General features: G+C 35.8%; 1 protein-coding gene across 1 annotated transcript in view; it reads right to left on the bottom strand.

Annotated features, from left to right (window-relative positions):
- Positions 1 to 16,888: 16,888 nt before the first annotated feature.
- The window catches only part of LOC113774462 (UDP-glycosyltransferase 86A1-like), a 4,828-nt gene continuing 2,596 nt past the window's right edge, over positions 16,889 to 19,120 (bottom strand). The window contains exons 2-3 of the mRNA XM_027318993.1: positions 18,709 to 19,113; positions 16,889 to 17,954 (exon numbers count right to left, since the gene is read on the bottom strand). Of these exons, the coding sequence (XP_027174794.1) occupies positions 17,050 to 17,954; positions 18,709 to 19,113 (1,310 nt within the window). The 3' untranslated portion in view covers positions 16,889 to 17,049. The remainder of the gene's footprint in view (positions 17,955 to 18,708; positions 19,114 to 19,120) is intronic.

The raw sequence follows: 19,120 nt of genomic DNA, 5'->3' as shown, positions 1-19,120 counted from the left end.
ACAAGTAACCCAATCAATAGAAACAAAATTGCCAACATATAGAGGAACAAGTAAATGCAGATCAGTAGAAATCCATATCCTCTAATGAAGTCAAAAATCAACCCAATAAGCTCAGGTATCTCCCAATTCAAAAGGGTAGTGCATAATAAATGGCTCACCAAATTAGCAATTTAAAGCCCTGAGCAATTTAAGCCCAACAAGTCAATCAGTACCAGAAAATCACTCCAAACAATGTAACAGTTAAACTCCACAGGCAAAGGACGTCCAACCAATTTCACGCAAGCAAACTAGGAGCAATGCGACTGATTAAACAAAGCAACGAATTTCAGCAAATGGACACATAGCCACCCAAAATCCCAACAAATGGCCCCAAGAATTCAGCAAGTCCAGTAAGAGCAGGTCAGAATATAGGCAATAACAACTTAGTCACAAGCTCTGAGCTTCCAATCAAGCAGCCAACCAAAGAGAATGAATGAATGTTAGGCAAACTACCACAACCAGTACCACTGGTGCACGCACAGAGAAGAATTAAATCAAACGGCAAACTCAATTCACTGAGAAACCCCAAACAATCAACTTAGCAACCAACTTAATTTATGGGAACAATCAGCGTAAAAATTGACAATCTGTCCTCAGCTAAGAAAGTAAAAATCTGTCATCTGCTAAACAAAAATTAAGAATCTGGCCTCAGCTAAGAAACAGGAAGTTGAAAAAGAAATCACCAGAGTCTTGGAGGAGGAAAAAGGCACCGCGCGTACGTCGCACGTGCTTGGACAGGCCCGCTGAGCTCCACGTGCTGGGCCGCTGCCTGGCTGCGCGCCTGAGCTGCGAGGAGCTGCGCGCACAAAGGGGAAGCTGCTGGTGGACTGGAGCTCCTGGTGCTGGGCTGACTCGCGTGGACTGGCGAAGTGCGAGGGGGGTTGATAAGTGACTAATTTACGTAATAATTGTATGACATTTTATATTATTTTTAGTCACTTTGGTTATATTATTGGTAGAATATGAATCATTTTGGCTATAATTGGTATAAAATGCTTTTGTTCAATTAAATGAGCTTTTTATCACTTTTTACTTGGATTTTGTGTATTTTGACAGTTTTGATACATTTTCGTATTTCGGCTATAACTTGAGCTAAAATGATCGGATTGGGATGATTCTTGAATCCATTTGAAGATAAGAGATAGATCTACAACTTTGGTGAAGACATATGAATCCAGTTTGAAGGTTTTCCAGGTCAAAAGGCTGAAGTACAGAGTCAATTGCTATTGGTCGAAACTGGAACAAGGCATGGAGCAGGCAAGGGTATTTCAGTCATATCTCAGTCTACACAGATCCAAATGAGGTGATTCTTGATGCATTAGAAAGATAACTCAAAAGGCTACAACTTTCATGTTTTAGACATGAGCTGGTTTAGCCTCTAACATCAAGAAAAGATTGGTTGAAGTTGGGCCAAAAACAGAGCAAGTGATCCACACTCGGATCCACTATTCATCCGAACCCTCGGTTGTTTCTGGGTTAGTGGAACCGAGCTCGGATCCATACGGATCCGAGGTACTGTAGCAGCTCGGATCACTGTAGCAGCCCAGATTTACTGTAGCAATCCGGCCTGAATTTGGCCGGATTTGTGGCCGGATTCCTGGCCGGATTGTAGTCAGAAAAGGCTGCTCTGTATGCGTAAAACTCAATTTCACCCCCACCAACTCACATTGGATGCTAGACATGTGAGAGACATTACCAGCTGTAAGGAGAAAGTGTAAAGCTTCATTCCTTGACCATTTTCATCATAAAATAGCCAAATTCATTGTAAGAGAGAGGGAGAGACATACGGGAGAAGCTTGGAGTGCAGAGATGTAGCTCTTGCATTTTCTGAGTAGTAGCAGTAGGTTAGTATAGAGTAGAGTGTTATCCATTGTTGTTTATTAGCTAGATGAAGAAGAAGATGGAGGATGAAGAAGGCAAGGAGATGAACTCATGTGACAAGGGTTACATTCCTTCCAAACTCTTTATCTTTTGTATTTGATTCCAAGTTTAGTTAATATACAAGTTTTGGATTTTGTGTTCAATATGTGTCTCTAAAGTTTATGCCTTGGGTTTGGTTGAACTTTCTATAATTGTTAGTGTTTATTATTTGGTTATTTGATTGCTATGATTTGAGCAAGTTATTTAGCACCTTGGCTCTTTAAATCATGATTAATCTGGTACCATTAATTGTGATTATCTAAGGTGTTGTTTCTGCAATGAAAATTGAGATTTAACACTAGTTCAAGAAGTGCTAAACATAGGGAGTACACTCACGAAAGTAGAGGTGCATCTATGTGATTTTTAGTGATTCATTTCATGTAATTTCATTGAAGAAATGAACTTGTATCTAATTTCATAACCATGAGAATAGGTATGGATTAGTTATAAGTATAATTGATTCACTACGAAAGTAGGATTCAAATGCATAAGGAAATTACACCATAATTAGCCTAGATGTAGTATTCAATGATCCAAATATAACACTTGCATGAGTAGTTAGGGATACCACAATCCAAGGAGCTTTCATTTGTTATTTTGTATAATTTCAGTAGGTTAAATTTGTTATGATTCATTGATAGTCTAAATAATAAAGAAGCTTTAGTAATACCGGTAATTGTTCACTCTTCCCTGTGGGATCGACCCGATATATACCCTAAACTACTAGTTGATCTGTATACTTGCAGTGAACGGGTGTAATTCGGTATTTTTTAGCTTGCACGTATGTAAAATACCCGTCAAGTTTTTGGCGCCGTTGCCGGGGAAGATTTGGCAATATCGGTGTGAAGAGTAACTTTATTAGTTTAGACATATTATTAGTTATACTGTGAATGTTATTTTCTGTGTTTTATATGTGTATGTGTTTTATCACCTATTCTTCTTACTAATTTTGCTCTTAAGTTGTTTAAAAGCAATTTTAGGTAATGAGGAGGATAGGTCAATTTGGAGGACAATGCTTGAGAAGTGGAAGAATGGCAATGGATGGTTATCAAGTCCAAAGCTCCTTCAACAGAGGTAACCAAGAATTTACTGAATGTATGTCTTTTGAAGATGGTTTAAGGTGCTTAAAGGCAAAATTTGATGTAATTAAGTTACAAGTTCAAATGGACACCATGATGCATGAAATTGAGCAGAGGAGGAATGTTAATGTTTTTAATTCTTATCATGTGATTTGTGACTTGTGTGGAGGTTATCATGCTACTAATACATGTATGCAAGCACAAAATGTGGATTATTATGATGAATTAGAGCATTACAATCCTTGTTTTGATCAATATAGTGCTAATTGGAGCAATTCTCCTGCTTATGGTTGGGAAAATCAATGTGTATATAGTGACTCTCCAAATTTTTATGATTACCAACCTGAAAGTGTCCAATATGAATCAAAACCATCTTGGGAGTTGGCAATAGAAAGGCTAGCTAATGCATCTTTGCCTTTGGAATTAGAGAATGAACCATTAGCTAATGATTCTAATGCATCTTGGGAGCTAGCTGTAGAAAATTATTCTAATCAATTTGATTTAGCCATAGAAAAGCTAGCAAATGCAACTTCCGACCGTTTTGATAGGATTGAGGAAAGAATAGATGAATTAGCTTCTCACTTTGGTAGAATACATGAGCAATTGAATGTATTGTGTGAAGTTATTTCTTCTAATAATTTGCAAAATGATCCTAGCATGAATGGTGGAAATGTTGTATGTGAAAATGGATTGCATTTGGATGAAAATGATGAATCTCAATTATATTTCAATGAGCAAATATCCATTTCACATGATAATACCTTTGAAACTAACTTTGAGCCTCAAGAGGTGAGTTTTAATGACTCATTTTTCACCCCTCTTGAGGAGTGCAGTGAAAGTATAGGTTCTAAAGGTATTCCTACCCAAGATACTCTCGTGACAATTCCTTTGGTAAGTTCTCAAGTGGTGTATATTCAAGGTAATATCTATGAAACACTTGGGATAGGTAAGTCACTTTCATTTCTCACATCATTAGATCATGTGGCTTTGGCTATAAAGTCACCATTTAATGATCCACCACGACCTAAAATGGTGGATTATTCGTTAACTAAACCTCCTTGAAAAATAAGGAGAAATAGTCAAGCTATTGACTTTAAAGAAGCGCTTATTGGGAGGCAACCCAATGTTTGTTTAAGTTGCTGTTACTTTGGAGTGATTTTATGTTTAAAGTATAAGTTTGAATAATTTTGTTGTTTTTCATTTGTAGGTTTTGGAAAAGTGACCAAATGAGGTGAAAAAGGCGAAGTTTGATCAAAGATCTCAATACCTCAAATTCAGTAATTGTGATTTTTGATGCATTAAAGAGGTTTAGAATGCATGTTTAGATCATTTTACATGTGCGTGAACGATTTATTTTGACATAGAAATGATCTAGGGTGTATTTTGAAGAATTGAGGTCAAACTGAAAATTGCAAAAATTCTGCAATAAGTGCAGATTCAATGGATCCGAGCTCGGATCCATATGGATCCGAGGCCTCGGATCCACTTCTGCAATCAGAAAAAAATTCGAACTTCTTGATCCGAGCTCACTCACAATGATCCGACCTCGGATCCTTTCAAAAACGACCTCGGATCCTTTTAAAAACGAAGGCTTGGATCACTTTTCAACTCCACTTTTCTTCATGTTGGCTTGTTTTTAGTAAGTTTTAGTTGTTCGATTAATGTTTTTGTGTGTTTTGTAGGTGGCAATGGCAAGAGTTCATGCAAATGATCTCAATTGCAAAGGGTGCAATAAGTGAACTTCCATTCTTTCTCAAATACGGTTGGAAATTCATCACTTGGACATGGATTCGGATTGCGCAAGTCATAAGGGGAGTATTTTCTTTTACTCTTTCTTTATTTTCCTTTTCTCACATTGAGGACAATGTGAAGTTTAAGTGTGGGGGAGGAAATATGTGAACTTGCATTCTAATGCTATGTGATGATATTTTGTGGATTTAAATGCTTAGAAATATTGGAATTGTGTTTGAATTATTTGCCATGTGGATAATTTGCTTGAAATTGGGTTTGTTGGCAGGGAGTTTTCATCCATTTATAAGGAGAAACTCTGTAAAAAATTTTCTAAAATCTTTTCCAATATTTCACTATAGCCCAAAATTTCTTCAAATTTTTGCATTTTCATTCAAAAAGAGCTAATTTGTTCCAACTTTAAATGTTTAAATTCTTCCAATTGTTGGAATGTTATGTGTATTTTGAAAGGTTTAGTCCTCATTTAACTTGAAAATAGTTATTATGCAATTAGAATTTTTACATTTTAGAAAGTATATTTGGTAAAGTGAGGAAAATTATGCCTATAATTTTACATGTTTAATGAGATTTCTTCTCTTTATTTAATTTTGCAAGTAAGTGATTGATATAGTCGATAAAGGTTATACTCCTCCTTTGATTATTTTTATATATTTTTCTATGAGGGAAAAATAAATAAATAAATAAATAAATAAGAAAAAAAAAGAAAAAAAAAGAAAAGAAAGTAAATAAAAATTGTTCTACTCCAATGATTCTCGTACCCAGTAACCGGGGTTTGGCATCTAAAAATGTCGATTTTCGCGTAAAAAGGTATTTGAATTAAGAGTATGCATAGCAACTTGAATAAGTGAAATGTTGAATAACCGGGGATCTTCACCTAAAAGTGTCGATTTTCGCGTAAAAAGGCATTTTCACTATTTAAGTAAAATTAGTATGAATAAATCCCTCTTAGTTATAGAATTTTGAGAAAAAGATGATTATAGGAGGAGGAAAGCTATAAATTGACTGTGTGATTTGCTTATTTGTAAATTTAAGTTAGGGTAAGAGATTAAGTTTAATTTGTTGAATTTAGGGTATAATTATCTTTCCTTTACTCGATATTATGAGTATTTAGTGTAATTTGAACAGTGATATAATGATTATTTTCCAAGTATTGAGGAATTAAATTGGACAAAGTGCATATATTGTTTCACTTCTTGAATCATTGTAGTTGATTATGTGTGGATTGCTTGAGGACAAGCAATGATTTAAGTGTGGGGGAGTTTGATAAGTGACTAATTTACGTAATAATTGTATGACATTTTATATTATTTTTAGTCACTTTGGTTATATTATTGGTAGAATATGAATCATTTTGGCTATAATTGGTATAAAATGCTTTTGTTCAATTAAATGAGCTTTTTATCACTTTTTACTTGGATTTTGTGTATTTTGACAGTTTTGACACATTTTCGTATTTCGGCTATAACTTGAGCTAAAATGATCGGATTGGGATGATTCTTGAACCCATTTGAAGATAAGAGATAGATCTACAACTTTGGTGAAGACATCTGAATCCAGTTTGAAGGTTTTCCAGGTCAAAAGGCCGAAGTACAGAGTCAATTGCTATTGGTCGAAACTGGAACAAGGCATGGAGCAGGCAAGGGTATTTCAGTCATATCTCAGCCTACACAGATCCAAATGAGGTGATTCTTGATGCATTAGAAAGATAACTCAAAAGGCTACAACTTTCATGTTTTAGACATGAGCTGGTTCAGCCTCTAACATCAAGAAACGATTGGTTGAAGTTGAGCCAAAAACAGAGCAAGTGATCCACACTCGGATCCACTATTCATCCGAACCCTCGGTTGTTTCTGGGTTAGTGGAACCGAGCTCGGATCCATACGGATCCGAGGTACTGTAGCAGCTCGGATCACTGTAGCAGCCCAGATTTACTGTAGCAATCCGGCCTGAATTTGGCCGGATTTGTGGCCGGATTCCTGGCCGGATTGTAGTAAGAAAAGGCTGCTCTGTACGCGTAAAACTCAATTTCACCCCCACCAACTCACATTGGATGCTAGACATGTGAGAGACATTACCAGCTGTAAGGAGAAAGTGTAAAGCTTCATTCCTTGACCATTTTCATCATAAAATAGCCAAATTCATTGTAAGAGAGAGGGAGAGACATACGGGAGAAGCTTGGAGTGCAGAGATGTAGCTCTTGCATTTTCTGAGTAGTAGCAGTAGGTTAGTATAGAGTAGAGTGTTATCCATTGTTGTTTATTAGCTAGATGAAGAAGAAGATGGAGGATGAAGAAGGCAAGGAGATGAACTCATGTGACAAGGGTTACATTCCTTCCAAACTCTTTATCTTTTGTACTTGATTCCAAGTTTGGTTAATATACAAGTTTTGGATTTTGTGTTCAATATGTGTCTCTAAAGTTTATGCCTTGGGTTTGGTTGAACTTTCTATAATTGTTAGTGTTTATTATTTGGTTATTTGATTGCTATGATTTGAGCAAGTTATTTAGCACCTTGGCTCTTTAAATCATGATTAATCTGGTACCATTAATTGTGATTATCTAAGGTGTTGTTTCTGCCATGAAAATTGAGATTTAACACTAGTTCAAGAAGTGCTAAACATAGGGAGTACACTCACGAAAGTAGAGGTGCATCTATGTGATTTTTAGTGATTCATTTCATGTAATTTCATTGAAGAAATGAACTTGTATCTAATTTCATAACCATGAGAATAGGTATGGATTAGTTATAAGTATAATTGATTCACTACGAAAGTAGGATTCAAATGCATAAGGAAATTACACCATAATTAGCCTAGATGTAGTATTCAATGATCCAAATATAATACTTGCATGAGTAGTTAGGGATACCACAACCCAAGGAGCTTTCATTTGTTATTTTGTATAATTTCAGTAGGTTAAATTTGTTATGATTCATTGATAGTCTAAATAATAAAGAAGCTTTAGTAATACCAGTAATTGTTCACTCTTCCCTGTGGGATCGACCCGATATATACCCTAAACTACTAGTTGATCTGTATACTTGCAGTGAACGGGTGTAATTCGGTATTTTTTAGCTTGCACGTATGTAAAATACCCGTCAGGGGTCGCGCGAGGGACAGAGGAAAGCTAAGACGGCGCGGGCCGGTGGAGAGTTAGTGGCGCGGCTGGCGAAGTGCGGCGGGCTGGAGGGGGTTGCGCAGGGGAGGCTGCAGCGTTGGGCTTAGGGCAGCGTGCAATGAAGTGAGGTCGAGGTGGAGCTGGGCAGAGAGAAGCCGCGCGCGCAAGGTGGGGCAGATCGGCAGGCGGCTGCGCGCTGGGGTTGCGCGCGCTAGCAGCAGTCGCGCGACTGAGGAGGTTGCGGCCGAAGTTCGCCGCGAGCTGGTGGTGGGGTGGGGTCGATGGTTGCGGTGAAAGAAGCGGCGGCTGAAGCAGGCGTCGTGCGATGGTGGCCTGGTCGCTGGAACTGCGTGGGAGGGGTAGAGATTTGGTGGCGGAAGCGCGCAGAGAGAGAGAGAGATGGCGGCGGACAGGTGGGTATGTTGGGTGAATGGGTGAAGAAGAAAAGAAAAGGGGAAAAGAGAAAGCAGCGGGGAAGAAAGAAGAAAGAAAGGAGAAGAAAAAAAAAAGAAGAAAAGAAGGAAAGAAAGAAAAAAGAAGAAAAAAAATGAAAAAAAATGAAAATTTTTTTTTTTTTCAAAAACTATCCGAACGTAGATCTGAAATCTGAAATTATTTTTTTTTTGAAAGTAATAATAATAAACAATAATAATAATAATAATAACTTTTTTTTTTTTGGATAAAAAACATGGTTTGGGTCGTCCAATACCGCGCGGGCACGCCAAGATTGGTTTTCGTCCTCTGGTCTCAGAAAACGCAAACACCGCGCGGGCACGCCAAGATTTCACTTTCTGGTCACAGTGGAGGGGATATTAGGGTTGCCTCCAATAAAATCAACTAAAACCAATAAAATCAATATTCGGGTTGCCTCCCAAACGAGCGCCTTTCTTTAATGTCTTTGGCTAGACATAGCCTGTTTATTCATGGAGGATAAAATCGCGTAGCTCGCTTCAATGCTTCATCTTCAATATGATCCTGGTAACCCTCATAGATGGAGTAATCTTTGAGCACACGAGTTACGGTCTTCCATGGAGTAGTTGAGGGCGCCAAATAAGTCAACAATGATCTGCATTCTCCACTCACTCCTCCATCACACGCATTCATTGGTTCAAGATATTTTGCCATCTCCACTCTTAACTTATTCCTGTCATGAAATTTTAAATTTTCTGGTATAATAAAATCAATTTCAGTAACAGGAGTTGAAGAATAGGAGTCAGGAAAATATTGATTAAGGAGTGGAGAAGATGTCACCGCATTTGAAGATTGTCCACTGGATTCATTCACTTGGATGGGTTGCGGTTGGGGTTCCATTTCTTCATTTTCGGCTTCTTTTTCAACTGCATCTGTAGATCTCTCATTTTGACACTCTTGCATCTCCTCATCACTAGTCAAGCAAATTGCACTCTTATTTTCTTCAAAATCAACAATGGTTTTCGAGGGCAATTCTTCAATTTGAGAAGCCACCAATCGATTTATTCTGGATGTCAATAGACATATTTGATCTTCCAGATTACTCATTGCCTCATTCATCATCTCATTTCTCCTTTGTGTCTCCTGTTGGAATTGATATGTATTAATAGCTATTGATTCACCTATTTCTTCAAGAGATATACCTGACATAGATGATGATTCTTGAGACTCATACTGCTGAAAATTCATTGGCCCTGTTGTATAATCATAACTGGAGTTATCCCACCATCCTTGATCATACCCGTTTGGATTAGGGTCATACCACGTTTGAGACCAGGGTGAAAAATCTCCATAATTATTGAGGGGGACACTCAGATTATCTTGATATTCGGGGCACATACCGGTTGAATGATCCCTGACATAATAAATTTTACAGGTTGCAGCAGCCATTCTTTCTCTAATAGAGTTCAGTGCCTCTGAATATGCAAACTTAGAAAAGAAACTAGTCTCATCGCCTTCCCCGGAAACAAAATCCATTATATCACCAAAATACGGAGTGTTAGAAGCCATAAGCTATATATAAAAAAAAAATAAAAAATAAAAAAATAAGAGAAAAATAAATTAAAAATGAAAACAAGGTGAACTCGAAAAGAAACAAATTAATCTGACACCAGTCCCCGGCAACGGCGCCAAAAATTGACAGGTGCCGAACCTGTGCAATAATAAGTACCTACTCGAGAAAAATACCGATTTTGTATATAGCGGTGAGTAGGGTCGAATCCACAGGGATTGGGGATAATTCGTTTCTTCTAGAGTCCAAGGTATGGGGGGTTTTGGATTAAATGCTAACTAAATAAATTAAATGCAGAAAATAAATAAAAGGAATAATTATTGGAGAAACTCTAGCCAAGGGTACACTTCAGAAATGGTTCAGGCACTGATCATTGATTCACAGATAATTCCACATTTATTAATAGATTAGTTATAGTTGTCATGCACGCGATAAACAACCAACCCTTCCTTAATTTGTCGATAGCCAAGGTACGACCGTTGACTATTTCTCTAATCAGGAAACAACCCTAGGTACGACCGTAGGATTTAATTTTCTAGATTTGCATTAATAATTAGAAAGGCCCAATCCTAACTAACAAACACGCTACGAGGGTTTGTTTAAATTAGATCGTATGTTCCCCTGTCATAAACCCAATTACGCCAGTTGCTACTGAGATAGGGATAACGAACAATTACGGATTCAATTACCCCTATTTAGCAAAATAGCCTATATGAATAATTAAATATTGCGCATCTATTCAATCACTCACACGAGCTATAGCAATTAAAAACAGGAAACATATAAATACCAATAAATTAAGGAAGCAATTAAAATAAATTAGATCTCACAGTAATTGTTGAACCAAATCTTTAGTTGTCCCCTTGACTAGAAAAGCTTAACCACGCCTCATGAGAAAATCTCCCCGTTGGGGAATATTGTCGAATACCTGGCGTGTGTCAGAGGCCAGTCCAAAGAAAGAAAACTAGAACTAAACTAAAAAACTAAAACTAAAGCCCTAGATATCTTTTGCTTCTGTATGTTGTCCCCTTTTAAAGCAACAAAAGAAAGATGACTAAAAGCTATCTAGGTGGTCCCCACACATGTGGACAAAGCCTCCCAAGTACTTCTTGTTCCAAGTCTCGTTGCTTTCTTTGAAGCCCAAATGACCAAATGCCTTTCACTAGCTTGTGGTCCCCCACCAATTCAAGGGCCCAAGGATTGAAACCCTTAGAAGTCTCCATATTTTTCACAAAGTCCATCCTTTTTGGTAGTTTTCTGCTTCATTCCTGAAATTGATTCCAAATACCAAATATGAGTAAATATCAGCAATTAACACAATATTTGTCAGGGATAGAAGGGAAAATTAATAATAAAAATACTAACAAATTATACCCTATCAGGCCTGTTACAATTGAGAAGATTAGCTCGTATATAACATTGGAAGAGCCAAAATAAAAGATTAATAGTTGGTGTGGTCACCTTAAATTGTTTTTTGTGCTGGCAATTTGTATTTTTTTTTTCGACAGTCGGTAATAGTCTATTCTACACCTACTCCTATTTCTACTCTAACCTATTTTAAGGGGGAACCCAACTGGACCTATGGGGAGAGCCGACGGGGACTGATCGGATCAGACGGATATACTACACACCCGTCTGCATTTGTTGGAGAGCCACATACTGTAACAATTGATGGGTTTGCCTCCCACCCCACCAAGCCTGAATGGCTTGATGGTGGCCAGGTCATTGGCAATTTGTGTTGCAATATGTAAAAATCAACCAGTTTTGTATCCGTTCATTGCACTGGAATGATTGGGGAAGAATCCTCTATAGAAAAGTTCCAATGACTCATGAGTGGAAACTATCTTCCATTCTTTTTTTATCTCATATGATCTTTTATAAGACTATATTCTCTTTCAGTGTATTCCAGTTAATACATTATTCTGTTTTACAAGTGCTAAAAAATTGGTCGATTGGCAAGCCGCAAGCATTAATCATTATCGTTTCCCCTTAACTTTTGTCTTACTAATTAGCCGAAAAGGGTTTCTTAAATGAAGTAGTGAATGAATTACTCTCGTTCATATATTTGTTCTGATTAGTGATATAACAGCATAATTGCTTTAGTGGCTCCTCTCTTCGATCTCTCTTTTCCTTCTATTTTTTTTTCTTTCGCTTCTACTTTTCCATTGAGTAAAGCAGCAATAGAACAATAGAAATTGCAATATTTTGGGATAAAATTTACCATATCCTTGCGTTCAGTGGTTCTTTAAGATGCAATGCTTAAAAAGGTAAGAAGCTAAGTGGCAAATTTAAGGAAGGAATATATAATCTTAGAAAGACTTGTTTGATAACTCAATTCAATACTTAAACTTAATGGATTCAAATCTTATCATTTGATAACCAAATATTGAATATCTGAATTGGCACTGAATTTTCTAGGCAACACTTCTTCTCAAAATTAAGTGATAAGCTATTTACTTATCACTGAATGTGATATGCACTCAAATGTATTAGATTTAATATTTAACAATTCAATAATTTAATAGATTCAGATTTCATACTTCAGTTTTATCAAACGCACCAAAAAAAATGATTTTAAAATTCATGACTTACCTGAACTCTTAGAATATCTAGTGGAAATATTAATAACTAGAGAAATTTCCGTAAACAAAAGATTAATTGGACTATCAAAGTGGAACAGTAGGAGTAACATTTTATATTCAAGCAAGAATTTCATGATAAAAAATGAAATCGCCAAAGTTTTAGAAGTGATAATTATAACTAAACAAATTACTTATCAGAGTAGAGAAATGGAAAAATTAGAGGAATTATAGAACTCCTAATAAAAAAGTTAATTAACTAATGACCAAAAGAGAAATTAAAGTAATGGGAAAAAACATAAGGAATATGTGTTTAAAGAACCAAATTAGCAGAAAACTTTCAAACTGACTTAAAATTGGCAGATACTAATAAATTTATCTTCGTCAGATTAGAAACTGTTGACAAAGATCTTGGAACCATGTTACCTGTACTGTGCATTTCTTCTAAACTTATAAGCTGCCTAGACCTTTTTTTTTTTTTTTTGCCATTTTTGGGTGGCAAGTTCGCAATATATTGAAATATATAGCAAGAAAGATTTACAATTTAAAGCAATGTCGAAAGACCAGCTCTGGACTCCATCCTAGAGAAACTACAAAAGAAAGTTACAATAACTAAATCATACGATTATTCAAAGAATGGACTGGTCAGAGATCCAGGCAACTGCAACTTCGGCCAAAATAACCATTTCTTCAAAAACTATTCCAAAAGCAATTCAACTCCAAAATTTATTGCTTCTATAATTTTTAATAACCATGTAGAATTCTAATCTTTAAGAGTTTATTCCCTATCCAGTAGCAACCACCAGCATTGTTCTCAATCGAATTCTTTCGATCTCAGCAACTCCTCCCAACCACCATTATTGGCCACTTCATCCTCCACCATCGACGGCATCGCTTCTGCAGGGTAGGAGTGCCCAACTCAGGAGTAGCTATCCAAAATAAAGTGCAAGGCTGTGATATATTCTATTTAGCGGTGGGGATGGGGTATGAGAATTCAAAACCGGATTTGGAATGATTTTTTTTTTTTTAAAACACCCACGGCAATTGAAACCAAGTTTTAAAATTAAAAAAAAAAAAAAAGATTTTGCTCGTTTTAGTTCATGGAGACAGAGTATTTTATAGTTGCGCCGGCGGCTTCATTTTGGACTGGAATTATAAGGTTTTCATTCTCTAATTGGATAACCACATGACGCTGAAAATATTATTATTATATAGTAAAACCTCTATAAATTAATAAGAGCAAATTATCTGGATGACCACCAAACTTTTAGAATCGTTGAGTTTTGATCATTAAATTATTAAAAGTCTGGTTTTAACCACTAAACTATATAAAATTTAGATATCGAGCCATTCCGTTAGATTTAATCGTTAAACATAACAAATTTGAGTGTTCGCACGATTCACGAGACAAAAAAAGAGGCATGGTTAACGATTAAAGTTGACGGAATGACCTAAAATTTAAATTTTAGATAGTTCAGTGATCAAAACCAAACTTTTAATAGTTCAATGGTTAAACTCAACGATTCCAAAAGTTCAGTGGTCATCCGAATAATTTGCTCAATTAATAACTTTGAGATTACACAAATTCTATTAATTTAGAGAAGTATTGGGATTTGATATTTCATCGTGAGATTAAAATTTAGGAGTGGCGTCTCTCTCCTACAGAATTTGTAGAGTGAGAGTAAGTCACCTACCTTACAAGAGTAAAGATTGGCGTTGTATTGCATCAGGGAGCTATTGTGAATCTCAGGTTAATTTCTAAAGAAAAAGACAATGTGAAATTCTTATTCTAAAGGGAAGATACAGATAATACCAAAAAAATTGAGAAAAAATGTAATATCTTTTAGAACACAACAAATCCAGCATATACAATTTCTTTTTTCAGAATACTAAGTAAGATATTTGTAACTTTTCAAACTTGAAGGGATCTGAATATCCTAATAAGTGTTATTTACCAATTTTTTGAAAATTATTTCTTTGAAAAAATTGATAAAAATAAATAAATATGTTAACCACAAGTCTACATAAACTGGAAGTTTTGGAAGGAAATAAACAATATCCTATCTTTTTCTGTCTGGTGTTTATGTCCCATTATATGTAATTAGTTTTAAACTAATTCTTATGATTTTGTACTCACTTCATTCTCAAACTTCCGTATGCCTAACGGCCATAATTCTTGCCTCTTAGTATAGCTGGTTAAAAGTAGTGAAAATTAAGAGCTGTAACTAATTGCCATCCAAAATTAATACTCGCAGAATAAATTTTGCAGAATTTAAGGGAGCAATAACAGGTAATGTTCGATCCATCGCTAGCCAAAGTGTGTGAAACTAAAGAAAGATCAATTATGCTTTGCTCTATGTGCATGTATTTGATTAATGCAAATGTTGAAACGTTTTCTTGCATTTTTCCTACCCTTTCCTCATCTCTTGTCCTGCAAATTAAAACCATGGCAAAAGAAAACAGAAACTAAACCATTTTCGTTGGGAATACTCTGCAACCAAAGTGCAAGAATGAAGCTTCGATATGCGTTGCTGATTCTTAGCTTGGAGTATATTCTGATCTCCACCAACCACCATGCACAAGACAGGAGAAGTGTCAATGTCCAAGTCACATATTCCACCTACCAAGCTCCATGAAGTAATTCTATTATAGCCAGACGAAATCAGCCTGCCCTTCAAATCCAAAAATGCCACTGTCTTTTGCAACTCTCCAATCTCGCCAACTTGCTCGAATCAACATCAACATGCGATGGATGTGGCATTTACTCAATAAAATGACAGATTAGATGATAAGATAACTTGTCCTTGAATTAGTTAGCTTTGATGATGGGTGCAATAAGATGCACAAACAAACAAGAAGTTGAAAATGACCGCACAACTTTCTGTCCTACATTTATTCTCCTAAGTTGTTTGGTTGCTAGAGAAATAAATAATGAGTCCTTCTATGCCTGATTATTACTCAGTGTGGGCAAAATGCAGGTAGAAAAGTCCTCATGTGGGGCAAAAAGCTGTATACCCCGGCTGGCAATGGGGTCTAAGAGTGGTGAAGCCTTTCAATTTGTTAGCATGATTATAGGTGTTAGCATCGAAAGCTGTCTAAGATGATTTGCTTAGTATAATTATAGCATAATAATAGGAGATTTTTTTAGCATAATTGTAACATAATTATCGGAAATTTGTTTAGCATAATAGCACATATTTTCATGCATAAATGGATGTTATATCCCTGTACATAAAATATAATACACACAATTCTTCTCAAAAAAAATCTATAGGGGTATAACATTTTTTTATGTATAGGGATACAGGGATATTATTTTACAGGGATATAACTTTTTTTAATTTTTTTTATGTACAGGGATACAGGGATATTATATTTTAGAGAAGAATTGTGTATATTATATTTTATGTACAGGGATATAACATCTATTTATACATGAAAATATGTGCTTTTTTTTTTAGAAGAATTGTGTATATTAAATTTTTAGTACAGGATACAGCATCCATTTATACACCAAAATATGTGCTATTATACCAAGCAACTTTTCTATAATTATGCTACAATTATGCTAAACAAATCTCCTATAATAAGACTATAATTATACTAAACAAATCTCCTATAATTATGCTGCTAAGCAAATTATGCTTAGACAGCTTTCTATACGAACACCTATAATCATCCTAACACAATTATTAACTCCTGCATGAACCCCGACGAATACACATAAATCAATCAGCATCCACGAACTGGAGTACAGGACATGACAAATTGACAAGGACCTCCTCTTTTAATCTTTGGAAAAGGACAAAACTGATCAGAAGAATAATGAATCACATTAGCAAATCATCATCATACCATAAAATGTCCAGTCGATGTGATTTATGATTTTAATTAACTTGCATAAGTCTTTCACAAACATGTCCCCTAGTAATTTGAGGCAAAACTTTGGATCCCTTTACATTTCAAGTAACCAAAACACGTATGAGACTAATTTTGAATTCCAAATGTCACGAAACTAACCGAAACATTTGAATCCTGGAGTATTCGGAGCTTGTTTGTCACACTGCGACAACTAATTTGGTACGAGGATTATTAAGAATTAGTTAATAATATCTTACTAATTTGGTATCAGGATTATTAAGTTGGTATATGTGTGCAATTCAGAAATAATTTTTTATGAATTAATTTTATATAAAACTTTAATTACTAAAGTAAATAGTGGTATTTTAACCTTTTTTCTCATCAAATAATGGTTACTTTAATAGTTACAATGCCTAGAGTTAGTCATTTTGTCAAGATGTATTTATATGAGTTATGATTAAAAATAGTTACAGGTAGTTATTTTAATAATTTGTGTTTAGATAGTAAAGTAATAAGTGAATTTTATGAAGGTAAAGTTGGAAGAACATAAAGTAACAAAAAATGTTTGCGCCAAATAAACTACTAATTTGAAATAGTGACCTGACAAACTCAATACAAAGGATACCCGTTCAAGAAACTAAATGGGAAGTCGGAGTGGCAAATTTTGACTCCTTATTCCTATGCTAAACAAATCAAGATTGATCTTCAAACTTGATAGCAAACCACTATTGATTCTTTCGAATTTTCTTTTTCACATCCATAGTAAACTGGTTCAGATTTTTCTGTGACGAACCCCCCCTTGCTAATGCATTTTCCAATGTCTTCTTAACTTTCTTGATCTCTTGCTTAAATCGATCTGAAGATTTCCCACTCATCACACATCTAATATTCTCAGCAATCTCTTCGCGTGTAACCGACCTTTTATCGTGTAAATTAACCCCAATTTTCCAGTCATCCACCACTAATTTGCGATTTGTGAATTGATCGGTCAATAATGGATAACAAATCATTGGAACACCAGACCATATACTCTCCAATATAGAGTTCCATCCACAATGCGTTAAAAACCCTCCGACTGCTGGATGAGAAAGCACATCAACTTGCGAGCACCATGGCACGATCATGCCACTATATTCTATCAATCGGTCATATCCGGTTGGAAGATAATCGGCTTCCTCTGAGCTTATAATATCAGGCCGAAGAACCCAAACAAAATTTACCTCACTTAAAAGCAAACCATGAGCTATCTCCACAATGTTATGTTTACTAGTATGAGCATAGCTGCCAAAGGAAATATACAAAACCGAGCCCTTAGGTTTTGTATCGAGCCACGGGCCACAGTCCGACTCGGACCACATGCTCACCGGAACCGAACTTTTGGTCAAACCGGTGGGTAAAATTGGTCCGATTGAATAGAAAGGTTGATTTTCTTGTAGAACCGAGATTATTTGTGGTTCGAGTTCATCTATAGTGTTGGATATTACGAAGTCCGAATTTCTAATGTCCACAAATGCTTTGGTGATTAACCGGTGCACCACTGTGGTTGGATCAGTTTGAAGATAAGATGTCAGATCGGTTGGCTTTATTGACTCCACCCCTGGTATGTATGTGATGATGTCCTCTCGTTTATCTAGTTAAGGAACAAGAGAATAGACCATGAGCACTTAGAATTCCATATATATATCAGGCTTTAGATAAGTTTAACTACTTTGAGGTTTTTCCTATAATTAGAAATACTCTTTTTATAGTAAAAGTTTTGTCGGTTTTTACATATTTCTTGATATTAATCTACAATGAACTTATATCTCGAAAAAATTAACTTCTATGTAATTGGAATTTTTTAACTTAAAAGTTCATTATATATCTATTGACTTGAGTATACCATATTCGTTTGCTACGTTATCAAGCAAGGGAGGATTCCTTTGTGTCACTTTCTCACATCACCTCTTACTATTCCAAAAATAGATATTCCCAGTAGTTTTTGAAGCTACCCACCTCCACTCTTTTTCTTCATGACCTGTTGTATGGACCAAGTTCTTTCGAAATAACTTTCAAAAAGAAAAAAAGAATAAGTTTCCTCACATTTATCTATGAAATAAACACCAAATTTTAAAGGGTGTACAGCAGTCTAGTCCAAAAAGTTGATAACAGGGAGGCAAGGCTAACGCAGAAACTGCAGAAAAAGATTCTTTTTGCTATAAGAAACCTGAATTAATATGTCCATATGAATGAGTGGTATATATACTTCATTCTGTGGTTGATATAGTCTTGTTGTCCTATGCATATGCTTATCCCTTACAATACTAGCAGAATATATAATATACAGTTCTACTAGGTAAGAATTATTTAAGATGCATGCAACCAGAGAGAGATAGAGGAAATACCATAGTTATCGTAGTGACCATTTATCCTCAATAGGTCCATGTGATAATAGAGAGTGAAAACTAGAGCTGGTTCAGTCCAGAAAGAAATGTTCACAAGGTTATACTTCCTGGCAATTGGTGATGCAAATACGTAAAAAGTATCAATAACCAGACAATTAACTGGAGGGTCAGACTGAACCAACTTCCCCACAATTTCATCGACATGAGCTGAGAAAACATGAACAATTCCTTCAAAGAACTGATCATGGTTGAGTGATCTATCAAATCCAAGTGGAAATCCATCACTCACAGTTGCATATCTTATGTCCAGCCCTGATTTTCGTGCTTCGGCGAAGATGTTGATGCCGCCTTCTTTGCAGTGGTTGGTTTGGTTTTTGGATCTCGTTATTTGGTGGTGTATCGATTCTGTAAT

Source organism: Coffea eugenioides, chromosome 6 (assembly GCF_003713205.1).
Source record: "Coffea eugenioides isolate CCC68of chromosome 6, Ceug_1.0, whole genome shotgun sequence".
Lineage (NCBI taxonomy): Eukaryota > Viridiplantae > Streptophyta > Magnoliopsida > Gentianales > Rubiaceae > Coffea > Coffea eugenioides.
This window is presented reverse-complemented; position numbering and strand designations above follow the sequence as displayed.